Source organism: Hemiscyllium ocellatum, chromosome 5 (genome assembly GCF_020745735.1).
Source record: "Hemiscyllium ocellatum isolate sHemOce1 chromosome 5, sHemOce1.pat.X.cur, whole genome shotgun sequence".
NCBI lineage: Eukaryota > Metazoa > Chordata > Chondrichthyes > Orectolobiformes > Hemiscylliidae > Hemiscyllium > Hemiscyllium ocellatum.
Window position 1 is genome coordinate 56572943 of NC_083405.1, and position 13280 is coordinate 56586222.

Below are 13280 nucleotides of genomic sequence, written 5' to 3' on the forward strand. Positions count from 1 at the left end.
GAGTAATTCATTGGTTTTCCCAGGAGTCAAGAGTATAACCAACAAATACAAGTCAAGATGACTTCAGTGCAGAGTGGTGCAATATATAATTGCATTAATCCTGCAAAGAGTTTGGACTTGACATCTTACCTAGTCTAATAACATAGCCTGGAGTCAATGATGATGGAATCAGACATACTCAAAGTGAAAAATGTTGCAATATTTGCAATAATGACATATAACATATGGTTAATGAATACTGGGCTACTGGTAGGCTACTTGGTAGTGTGGATGAGCAGAGGGATCTTGGTGTCCATGTACACAGATCTCTGAAAGTTGCCACCCAGGTAAATAGTGCTGTGAGGAAGGCATATGGTGTACTGGGCTTTATTGGTAGAGGAATTGAGTTCCGGAGTCCTGAGGTCATGTTGCAGTTGTATAAGATTCTGGTGCGGCCTCATCTGGAGTATTGTGTGCAGTTTTGGTCGCCATACTATAGGAAGGATGTGGAGGCATTGGAACGAGTGCAGAGGAGGTTTACCAGGATGTTGCCTGGAATGGTAGGAAAATCTTATGAGGAAAGGCTGAGGCACTTGGGGCTGTTCTCATTGGAGAAGAGAAGGTTTAGGGGAGATTTGATAGAGGTGTATAAGATGATTAGGGGTTTAGATAGGGTCGACACTGAGAACCTTTTACCGCTAATGGCGTCAGGTGTTACTAGGGGACACAGCTTTAAATTAAGGGGTGGTAGGTATAGGACAGATGTTAGGGGTAGATTCTTTACACAGCGGGTTGAGAGTTCATGGAATGCCCTGCCAGTAGCAGTGGTGAACTCTCCTTCTTTATGGTCATTTAAGCGGGCATTGGATAGGCATTTGGAAGTTATTGGGCTAGTGTAGGTTAGGTAGGATTCGGTCGGCGCAACATCGAGGGCCGAAGGGCCTGTACTGCGCTGTATCTTTCTATGTTCTATGTTCTAATAGGAGAAAACTGAAGATGGAGCAACACACCAGGAAGTGACTGAGAAGGCTTGAATGGATAAACCATTTCAGAAAATGATGGTATTTGTGAGGTCCAAGTGAATTGTAGAAGCATAGAAATAGGAGAATATACTAATCAAGAGAAATAAATTATAATCCAGTATTAACGTGAAAGATTTCATTTGTGATGCTAATCAATTGAAAGTGCACGTTTTTGTATCACTAAAAAGAATTTAACAGCAATGAAGCAAATTGCAGTATGAAATGAATTTCACATTGATTAGCTAGTCAATTATTAATTCTTCAAGTCTTAAATCTATTGCTTGGTAGTATAAAACTTAAACATTGCTGAAAAGAGATTTTGAAGCTTTTTGTCTTGCAGTAATAATACCAAACAGAAGAATGTCAAATTCTAAATTATCACAACAATTTATACTATAGGAAGAAAGAAGGCTGATTTACTTGGCAAGGTGATTCTGATTGTCCAAGGTATCGCCATGAATAAAGTAATAGGGAAGTAACAGTCCCCGGCATGTAAATAATTGTAACAAACTGTAAGGCTTGAAGAGATTTATTTTGTTAAGAGACATGTCCTTGTGTATGCACATAAGTTACTTCTGGAAAGCACAGGAGATACAGTATGAGCTCATGTGAATATCTTAAATAATAGATAATTATTGTAGCTACTGATAATTGTTTATTAAGTATTGCCCAACAGTTGATCTTACCGTATATACTTGTGTAAAGTTCATCTCATGTAAAAGTAGACCGATTAGTTTTGGGTAAAAAAATCTTGTATTTACCGTATATCGTGTGTTAAAGTGGACCCTACTATATCACATTATAAATCTCTTACAAAGGAAACCGCATTTATCCATTAACCCACCTTAAACAAAATTGCACTCTTTAATATTGGTAACTCTTCTCATCACTTGGTTTACTATATTGTGTCTCTATTCATTCAAAACTCTACTTTGCTCACTTGGTTTACTACAGCACGTTTTGATTCATTCAGAACGGCACCAAGTCTCTCAGTACTAATTGCACTTTGTTCACTATACATCCAGAAGTTAACATTGTTAAAAAATTCATCATTTTAATGTGCCATTATATCGGAATAAAAGTGAGACATATTAGCTACATAGATCTTTAATTCTTTGACAAATCTGTTAATGTTGCTGAGGCTCATTATTTATGAGAGTAAGTGGGAGGGAAATGGGAGAATTTAGTGGGAAAATTCAAGACACTTCCATATTCAGAATTTAATAAATGTTTCATTTCAAGTGTGCCATGATACCAGGCAATGACGACATTGAACAGTGCGATTTTGCAGGATTTTGATGAATCTTTAACATTACATTTTCATACTAGTATGTATAAATAAAATTTACTATTAGTAATTCATTCCTTTTTCTCTTGCTTTTATCTGGTAGTTACCTTTACCGTAATTCATTGTGTTTTTCTTCTTTACCTTGGATTAATTGAGCGATCAAATTGACTTCTGCTAATAACGCAGTATTTCGAACTGCAGCATGAATTTTAGCCCCTCAAAACTAGCATCCCTATAATAGTCGACCCTATGAACTGAACCTTAAAAAATACTCTAAAAAATTTGACTTTTACACGAGTATTACAGTATGTAAGAATTTATTGTTTTGGTTTTGGCGGGTAAAATGTAGTATGCATTCTGCTCATCATAAACAGTTGGAAGAGCATAGCTTGATTTTAATCATCCAATTATTGGTGCACATGATTTGTGTAATTGCCATTGTACTGGTCCTGAAGTTCACACATGACACTGCTCAATTGCTTCATGGTGAGAATATCTTTCTGGATTGGTGGCATCATTATATTAATTACTCGTTGCATTGAAGCAGCATGAAATGGCTTTTCTTTTAAAACGGTCATTCAAATTTTTGACATATCTGACCCTTCCAGGGTGATTAAAGCAGACCAGGCATTTTTCAGTCCAAAACCAAATTTCCAAATCTGTTCACCAGGTAACACTCAATGATCTGACCTGGATGGTCATTGTCTGACAGAATAGTAATACTGGATTCTATTTCTGTGCTAAGGTTAAAAAGTTAGCAAACGGCTGTCATCTTTTCACAAGACTGCCGATAAAGCAATCTTTAGGTATATGCAGCTATATTAATCCCAATGAGTCCATTAACTAATGAAAGAAAGTAGGCTTGTTACTGACATGGTTGAAACCCATTGACAATGTCTCAGTTTGTAGGACATAGAGCTCATTAGACTGCTTCATTCCAAAAGAAACTGGAGCACAGATTGAGGCACAGCAAGGTAAGGAAATCCTTATACACAACTGCAGATTCAATCATGAATATATTATGTATGAATTGAAAATATACATGGAGTATTGTGATGATACTATGGCTTTAATGTTATTTTGGTATTGTATTTATCGTACTTGTGGTACTATGTGCTTAAGGTATTTTGTGCTTTTCTTTCAAAAGAGAGATTTTGATCCAGAGGTATCAAGTTGGAACATTCAAGCCAATAAAGTTAACAGCTTGAGATCCTCCTGGCACTTCTTCTAAAGAAAATTAGAACAATGGAAGCAGCATGAAAGGCTGTAGTCAGGCTCCCACAGAACCAGGGCATCAGTAGTAGTTGGGGTTTTGAAGTTGGCTGTGGAAGCTGTTTCATCTCTATCCGCCACAGCAAAAAGTTGGAGCTTTCCCTCCACTAGAATTTTGTTTTCTCCTGGACTGGAGAAACATCGTATGTGAGATAATCTATTTTACTGAATTTGACTTTGCAAAGGGGATGTTTATGGGATGTTATTATATTGGAACAGTTGCTGTTTAGAAGTTAAATAATCTAATATTCTGTTAAGCTTTCCAATAGAGTTAAAGTTATACCAATTCTTCTTTCTTTTGTTTGTATTTGAGCTGGATATAAGAAATTAGTGCTTTTGACTTAAAGCCAAATTAGTGTGACTAATTGAATTATATCTGGAACACAGGATCTTACACTTATCTTTAAATAAGATAAAATTTAGGGTCTCTCCTTGATAATATTTGAAGGGAGTTTGGACTGGTCCATAATGAAATGAATCATAACTTCATACTTTCAAAAACTCAGTTTTCATGGAAACCTATGAAAACACATTCATATGGAGAGATCCATTCTCTGAAAACAGAGATTCTTCTGTGGTGCCTTGAAGAAAGCCTTGGCCAAATCGAATCAATGTGCCAACAAAATTGTTACCCTTCTTCTCCAGTAGTATCAAAGGTTGTGACCATATTTGCAAAATAATTTCCCCCATTACTTGTCAATAGTCATAGAATCCCTACAGTGTGGAAACAGGCCATTTAGCCCAACAAGTTCACACCAATCCTTCGAAGAGTGACCCATTCCTCTGTCCTATTACTCTATGTTTACCCTTAACTACTGCGCCGAACTTAGAAATTCCTAAACACTTTAGGCAATTTAGCATAGCCAATTCACCTAACTTGCACATCTTTGGACTGAGAGAGGAAACCAGAGCACCCAGAGGAAATCCATGAAGATGCGGGGAGGATGTGCAAACTCCACAAAGACAGTCACCCGAGGCTGGAATTGAACCAGAGTCCCTGGTGCTGAGAGGAAGCAGTGCTAACCATTAAACCACCATACTACCCTACATATTAAAGGGTATTTTATCATACATACCTCATTCCAAGCTTTAAAACAATCCTTCATGGAGTTGTTTACTTCAGGGTACCACAAAAAATCCTGCAGTTCAAAACAAAGTGAAAATACCAAACAGAAGTTGAGAGATTTTAATTTCTTAAATTTATTTGGACAGTTGAGATTAACAAAGATAGAAACAAAGCTGACGTTTATTAAAATTGAATCAAGTCACGAGCAAAGAAAGTGGAAAGCTATTGGACTATCACAACTAAGCCTTCTATTGTCTCTCATTTTGACAGTGTCCAAACATCTCATTTTCTTTTCCCTTTTTGCTCCCAGTTTAGGAATAATATCAGCTGCAGCTCCTACACCGCCTCCTGTCAGAGGTTAGGAAAGACTTAACTTGCACTTACAGAATACACAGCCACAATAAATATATATTTTATTGATGTTGTGTAAAGTGCAGCAAAAAGTCTCAGTTTTTAATAAAAACAAGGTATTGCTGCTGGTTAGCTTTCATAACACTCTAAAAGACACCAGAGAATTATGGCTCATAACTTAAACAGCCAATTTGTGAGCAATATTATTTTCAGCACCCCAATTAGCCTTTTATACCTCCCATCGTGAGTATAATGATTAATGCTGAATTGGCATTTGTATGAAAGGATCTCCAAACTGCCTGTGAAACATACCATATACTGTGGCTCAAATCTGGCTATCCAAAAAAGATATTTTCATAAGCTGCTATGCAATTTTTGTTGTTACTAATTAAGTAAAATAATTTAACTATATAATTGTTAACGTTGTTGCATTGGTTCCAGTGGTGGACTAGGGTGGACAAAGTCATAAGTCACACAACACCAGGTTATAATCCCACACGTGTATTTGAAATCAAAAGTTGAAGTGGGGGGAAGCGCACAGGCATAAATTCTGTGCCTGTGTATTTCCCTCCAAATCACTCGACGAAGGAGCAGTGCTCCGAAAGCCAGTAATTTCAAATAAATCTATAGGAAAAATAGTCTGATGTCATGTGACTTCTGACTTTGAATAATGTTGCTTTAGCCTGACTTTATTGCCTAAGATAATTAGTTTTTTTCCACACTTTAAACTACTCTTGATCTGCCCACAAGTCAGCTTTACCTTTCCTAATTATTTTCAAAAGTTATTTCTTCTCTTTTTTTTTTAAAAACTTTAACTGACATGATCCGAACTCTAATGCAAATTCCACTCTGAGGTTGCCAGCTGAGACTGCATCAGTATTTGCTTTATTTACACTAATGACTTGCAGAAATGATTATCCAGCTGTCCCAATTAAACAGAATTATCAAGTTATAATAAAAATAATGCCAAAATATTTTTTGAAATGCAGAACTTACAACTTTCAACGAAGTGCTTCTATCTTCAAAGGAAATGTTTTCATGCTGTAAATTAAGCACATTGTTTAATCAAATTAATATTATCTTAAAAGCAGGTCATGCTTTAAGTTTTGCTGCTTGCTTACAATCAACACAAAATTCACACATATTTAAAATTCTCAAACATTCTCCAATTGAAACAACTGCACTATTTTTACACGTTTTCCTGGAGGAACTGGGATTCAAACCTTAAACTTTCAATAACGACGTGTTTTATTAGTTATGGAAATAAGACAACACCAACAAGGAGCAGCGTGGATATTGCAACTGCTCCTCGGATTGCAGGCTTAAAGATTTACTACAGGTTTTCTGAAAAGTTATTATAGCCATTATAATTTAATAAGACATTTTCCTCTTTGTTTTATTAATAAACAGAAAAAAAACAACTTTTAACAGATGTTTTTAAAAATAAGCTTTTGAAAGGCCTACAGTTTACAGTTGACTTTTTTTTAAAGTTCTTAATTCAGAAACAAAAGACCTGTGTTTTAGAAGGTTCTTTTTAACATTGCAAATTTTTTTTTGAAAAACTGAACTGTTTTTCTTAAAATAAAGACTAACGTTTTCATTGCGGATAGTCCTACACATGGTCAGCTCTGGAGAAGTTTTTTTGGAAGAATTTATTGAAGAATAATTGTTTATATTAGGTTAATCAGCTAAGTGGTTGATTTTATTTAAGTTTTAAATGTTTGATATATATGTTTTAAAAAATGTTTTCCATTTTAACATTATTTTCAATAGGTAATGAAAGGTAGTCTATTTTATATATAAGGTGTTATTGAAACATCCTTTTTAGGCTTAATGTTATTAAGGCAACAATTAAGGTACAGAGGGAGATGGCTAGTAAATTTAGGTTAGTTATCACCCAGCAGGATTAGTTAGATAGATGGGTGAGTGTCAGGAAAAAGCTGAAAATGTGTTGCTGGAAAAGCGCAGGTGGTCAGGCAACATCCAAGGAGCAGGAGATTCGACGTACCGGGCATAAGCCCTTCTTCAGGAATGAGGAAAGTGTGTCCAGCAGGCTAAGATAAAAGGTAGGGAGGAGGGCCATTGGGGGGGGGGGGGGGATGGAGATGCGATAGGTGGAAGGAGGTCAAGGTGAGGGTGATAGGCCGGAATGGGGTGGGGGCGGAGAAGAAAATTGCAGGTTAGGAAGGCGGTGCTGAGTTCGAGGGATTTGACTGAGACAAGGTGGGGGGAGGGGAAATGAGGAAACTGGAGAAATCTGAGTTCATCCCTTGTGGTTGGAGGGTTCCCAGGCGGGAGATGAGGCGCTCTTCCTCCAACTGTCGTGTTGTTATGGTCTGGCGATGGAGGAGTCCAAGGACCTGCACGTCCTTGGTGGAGTGGGAGGGGGAGTTGAAGTGTTGAGCCACGGGGTGATTGGGTTGGTTGGTCCGGGTGTCCCAGAAACGTTCCGCAAGTAGGCGGCCTGTCTCCCCAATATAGAGAAGGCCACATCGGGTGCAGCGGATGCAATAGGTGATGTGTGTAGAGGTGCAGGTGAATTTGTGGCGGATATGGAAAGATCCCTTGGGGCCTTGGAGAGAAGTAAGGGAGGAGGTGTGGGCGCAAGTTTTGCATTTCTTGCGGTTGCAGGGGAAGGTGCTGGGAGTGGAGGTTGGGTTGATGGGGGTGTGGACTTGACGCGGAAGTCACGGAGGGAGTGGCCTTTTTGGAATGCTGATGGGGAGGGGAGGGAAATATCTCTCTGGTGGTGGGGTCCGTTTGGAGGTGGCGGAAATGACGGTGGATGATACGCTGTATGTGGAAGTTGGTGGGGTGGTAGGTGAGAACCAGTGGGGTTCTGTCCTGGTGGCAGTTGGAGGGGCGGGGCTCAAGGGCGGAAGAGCGGGAAGTGGAGGAGATGCGGTGGAGGGCATCGACGATCACATCTGGGGGGAATCTGCGATCCTTGAAGGAGGCGGCCATCTGGGCTGTACGGTATTGGCACTGGTCCTCCTGGGAGCAGATGAGGCGGAGATGAAGGAATTGGGAATATGGGATGGCGTTTTTACACGGGGCAGGGTGGGAGGAGGTGTCGTCTAGGTAGCTGTGGGAGTCAGTTGGTTTATAGTAGATGTCAGTGTTGATTCGGTCGCCCGAGATAGAAATGGAAAGGTCTAGGAATAGGAAGGAGGAGTCCGAGACGGTCCAGGTGAATTTGAGGTCGGGGTGGAAGATGTTGGTAAAGTGGATGAACTGTTCAACCTCCTCGTGGGAGCACGAGGCAGCACCGATACGGTCATCGATGTAGCGGAGGAAAAGATGGGGGGGTGGTACCAGTGTAGTTGCGGAAGATGGACTGTTCCACATATCCTACGAAGAGGCAGGCATAGCTGGGGCCCATGCAGGTGCCCATGGCAACTCCTTTGGTTTGGAGGAAGTGGGAGGATTGGAAAGAGAAGTTGTTCGGGGTGAGGACCAGTTCAGTCTGTCGAAGGAGGGTGTCAGTGGAAGGGTACTGGTTGGTACGGCGGGAAAGGAAGAAGCGGAGGGCTTCAAGTCCTTCGTGATGTGGGATGGAGGTGTATAGGGACCGGATGTCCATGGTGAAGAGAAGGCGTTGGGGACCGGGGAAGCGAAAATCATGGAGGAGGTGGAGGGCGTGGCTGGTGTCCCGAACGTAGGTGGGGAATTCTTGGACTAAGGGGGACAGAACCGTGTCGAGGTATGCAGAGATGAGTTCGGTGGGGCAGGAGCAGCCTGAGACAATGGGTCGGCCGGGGCAGTCAGGTTTGTGGATTTTGGGCAGGAGGTAGAAACGGGCGGTGCGGGGTTGTGGGACTGAGGTTGGAGGCGGTGGATGGGAGATCCCCTGAGGTGATGAGGTTATGGATGGTCTGGGAGATGATGGTTTGGTGGTGGGAGGTGGGGTTATGGTCAAGGGGGACAGTAGGAGGAGGTGTCCACAAGCTGGCGTTTGGCCTCGGGGTGTAAAGGTCAGTGCGCCAAACTACTACCGCGCCTCCCTTGTCTGGCGGTTTGATGGTGAGATTGGGGTTGGAGCAGAGGGAGTGGAGGGCTGCACGTTCCGAGGGTGATAGGTTGGAGTGGGTGAGAGGGGTGGACAGGTTGAGGCAGTTGAGTGTCAGGAAAGGCAAGAAGGTAGTTCAAAAGTCTCCAGTAGCTACTTCTGTATCAAATAGATATTCAGTTTTTGGAACTGTTGAAGAGGATAGTCTCTCTTAGTAAAATGGAATGGCCATCTGAACTGGACACTCTGAAAAATTCTTATGTTAGACAGTATTTGACAAATTTTAATAGAATTATTTTTATAGGAGACTCTCCTGTCTGGGCCATCATCAGGAGATTCTGTGGCAGTGAGCATAAACCTAAGATGGTTTGTTGCTTCCCTGGTGCTAGGATTAAAGGACGTCTCTACATGTTTCAATCTATTTGTTAAAGGTGAGACTGAGAAACCAGAAATTATCGTACAGATTGGTAGGAATGACATTTTTAAGCGAAGATTAAATCAGTAAACGTTGAATTTAAGAGGTTAGGTAGAAGATGAAAAATAAAAAGTAGTAATTTCTGGTTTACTTCCAATGCCAAACTCAAAAACATGGGAAGGAAGAAGAGTTTAAAGGAGATAGGGATTCAGGTTTTTGAACAATTAGAATGTCTTTTGGGACAGAAATGACTTGTTCAAAAAAAAGGGTGGGTCTAACCTAAACTAGAAAGTAACCAATATCTTAGCAGGGAGATCTGCCCGTTCTATTAAGGGGTAAGAGTGGGCGGCACGTTGGCACAGTGGTTAGCACTGCTGCCTCACAGCACCAGAGACCCGGGTTCAATTCCCGCCTCGGGCAACTGACTGTGTGGAGTTTGCACATTCTCCCAGTGTCTGCGTGGGTTTCCTCCCACGGTCCAAAAAATATGCAGATTAGGTGAATTGGCCATGCTAAATTAGTGTTAGGTGAAGGGGTAAATGTAGGCGAATGGGTCTGGGTGGGTTGCACTTCGGCCGGTCGGTATGGACTGAAGGGCCTGTTTCCACACTAAGTAATCTAATCTAAACTTTACACTGATAGAGAAGGCAAGTGGAGGAATTCTAAGTAGCACTGTAAGTGGAAGGATTGATGGAGAAGGCTCTGAATATGAAGACAGCATAACAATTTGAAAAAAAAGACAAGAGAGAGTCAGAGTACGTAGTACCTCTGAAGAACAATTGCATTTTTTTCAATGCAAGGGGTTTTCAAAGCTGAAGAACTCGTGGCATGTTTGAGAACATGGAGTTGGACATCAGGCTATTATAAAAGCTCGGCTGAGAGATAGACAAGATTGGCAGTTCAATGTTCCAGGTGGCAAGAAAGGACAGGGGTTGGCATTTTTGATCAATACATTACTGATGTAACTAGGGAAGACATTTCTCAAAAGTCACCCAGTGAAAATATAAGGGTAGAAATTACAAAGAAGAAAAGAAAAGTCGTTTTGATAGTACAATCCTATCACCCCCACAATAGTAAGAGATAAATCGAGAAACAAATATGTAGGGAGAACTCGTATGCAAGCATACCAAGTTTGTAATACTGGGGGATTTTAATTTTCCAAACATTGACTGGGACTACCATGGTGCTAAAGATTCGGATGGTGAAGAGTTTGCCAAATGTGTTCAAGAAAATTTTCTTTATTTCTAGTAGGAGCATCCACATACTGAAGGAGCAAACTCGACCTTCTTTTGTGCAATAAGGCAGGGCAGGTGACTGAATTAAAAGTTGGGGAACACTTTGGATGTAGCGATCATAATTCTATTAATTTCAAAATGGTTACAGAAAAGGATAATGTTAAAAGCTTTTAAATTGGACTAAGGCCAATTTTAATAGTATGTGACAAGAACATCAAAAAAGTTGATTGGAGTAGACTGTTCGCAGGGAAAAGGATGTCTGACAAGTGAAAGGCTTTCAAGAGTCTCATCACGAGTTCAGTGGCATTTTGTTCCTATAAGAGTGAAGGGTAAGGCTCGTAAGATTAAGGAACAATGGATGAGTAAAGATATTGAGGTTCTAGTCAAGAATAAACAAGAATCTTATTTCAGATATAGCCAACTTGGTTCAATTGAATCTCATAATCAATATAAAAAGAGTGTAGGGGCATTCTTAAGAGAGGAAACAGGAAGATAAAGAGGAGATGTAAGATAACATTGACAGATAAGGTGAAGGATAATCCAAAGATTTTACAAGTACATTAAGAGTTAGAGGGTAACTAGAGAGAGTAGGGCCTCAAAGATCAATGGGCTAATTTTTGAGTTGAACCGCAGAAGATGGGAGAGAAACTAAGTGAATTAGTTGTATCAGTTTTTAAGTGGAGAAAAATGTAGAGAAATAAATTGATATTTTAAGAACAGTTTACATTAAAGTGGAAATTTGAGAGGTTTTAGAGAATATAAAAGTAGATCAGGTTCTGGAAATTTATCCAATGTATCCCAGGACATTGTGGGAAGGAAAGGAGAAAATTACGAGACCCCTTGACAAAATATTTGTAGCATCTACAACTATGGGTGAAGAGCCTAGTGACTGGAGAATGGCTAATGTTGTACCTTTGATTAAAAAAGGTTGTAAGGAGAAACCAGAAAACGAGACCTAAGAGAGAGTGTGACTTCGGTTGTGGATATATTGTTGGAGGGGATTATAAAAAATAGGATTTATGAACATTTAGAGAAGCAAAAAAAAAATTATGGATATTAAGCATGGCTTTAAGAGAGAAAAGTCATGTCTCAAACTTGATTGAGTTTTTTGAGGAAATTATCAAAAGATTGCTGATAGCAGAGCAGTTGACATTATTTATTTAGATTTTAGTAAAGAATAGACAAGGTTCCACATGGTAGGTCAATTCATAAAGTTAGATCACATGGAATTCAATGTGTGCTTGCCAATTGGTTACAGAATTGGCTTAACAGCAGGAGACAGAGTCATGGTGGAGGGTTACTTTACGGACTGGAGGTGTTTAACTCCACAGGGATCAGTTCTGGGTCCTCTTTTGCTCATCATTCATTTGAATGATTTGGATGAGAATATAGAAGGCATGGTTAGTAAGTCTGTGGATGACACCAGCATTGGTGGCATAATGGACAGCAAAGAAGGTTTTCTAAGATTACAAAAGGATCTTGATTAAATGGGTCAATGGGCTGAAAAATGACATATGGAATTCAAATTAGATAAATGTGAGGTATTGCATTTTGGTACAAGAGTAGGGCTTATACAATTTTTGGTAGTGTTGTAGAACAGAGGCACTCTGGGGTGCAGGTACATAATTGTTTAAAGTTTACTTCAAATACAGACAGGATGGTTAAAAAGGCATTTGGCACACTTGCCTCCATTGCTCAGTCCTTTGAGTATAGGAGTTGGGATGTTATGTTGAGACTGTACAGGACATTGGTGAGGCCTTTTCTGGAATATGGTGCCTAGTACTGGTCGTCCAGTTATTGGAAGGATATTATCAAGCTGGAGAGGGTTTAGAAAAGATTTACCAAGATCTTGCTGGGTATAGAAGGTTGAGTTGGAAAGAAAGGTTGGATAGGTTGAGACTTTTTCCACTGGAATGTAGGAGGTTGAGAGGTGACCTGACAGAATGTTATAAAATAATGAAAAGTATAGATAGAGTTGACAGTAGCTATGTTTTCCCTTGGATAGGGAACTTCAAGACTCGGGGACACATTTTTAAGGTGCGAAGAGAAAGATAAAAAAAAAGACAGGAGGCAATTATTTTACAGAGGGTGGTTCACATGTGAAATGAACTTCCTGAGGAAGTGGTGGATATGGTTCCAACACAACATATAAAAGACAGTTGGATGGATACTGTGTATGCATAGGAAAGGTTTGGAGGGATATGGGCCAGAAGCAGGCAGGTGGGACTAGCTTAGTTTGGGATTATCTTTGGCATGGATTAGTTGGACTGAGGGGTCTGTTTCTGTACTGTACGACTCTATGACTTGCTAAAGTTTAGTCACATCACAAACAGAGAAATTAGTAATTGTTTTAAATGGGAGCCAAATAAGACAGCTCAGCAGCTACAGCAGAACAGAAACATTTCTCTGCATTCTTTGGAAAAGTAATGACATTATTAGGAAACTGAACTGTGGACTTAAACAATAGAGTTCATTGTAATATTCATCAGGGCTACAATATAATTTAATGGATGTAACTTGCATGGTACTTTCAATTGATTCGTTAATATTTGCACGACAGAAATGTCAGGCAATGATGATCACCAAAATCTAACCACCTCCGCTTGAAATTCAATGTTACCATTTCTGAATTCCCCATTATCA

The 13280-nt window shown here is 39.9% G+C and overlaps 1 protein-coding gene across 1 annotated transcript in view; it reads right to left on the reverse strand.

Moving 5' to 3' along the window:
- Positions 1-13280, reverse strand: part of casd1 (CAS1 domain containing 1) — a 113156-nt gene that overhangs the window by 52182 nt on the left and 47694 nt on the right. The window contains exons 5-6 of the mRNA XM_060824775.1: positions 5975-6019; positions 4638-4700 (exon numbers count right to left, since the gene is read on the reverse strand). Coding sequence (XP_060680758.1) covers positions 4638-4700; positions 5975-6019 — 108 coding nt within the window. The remainder of the gene's footprint in view (positions 1-4637; positions 4701-5974; positions 6020-13280) is intronic.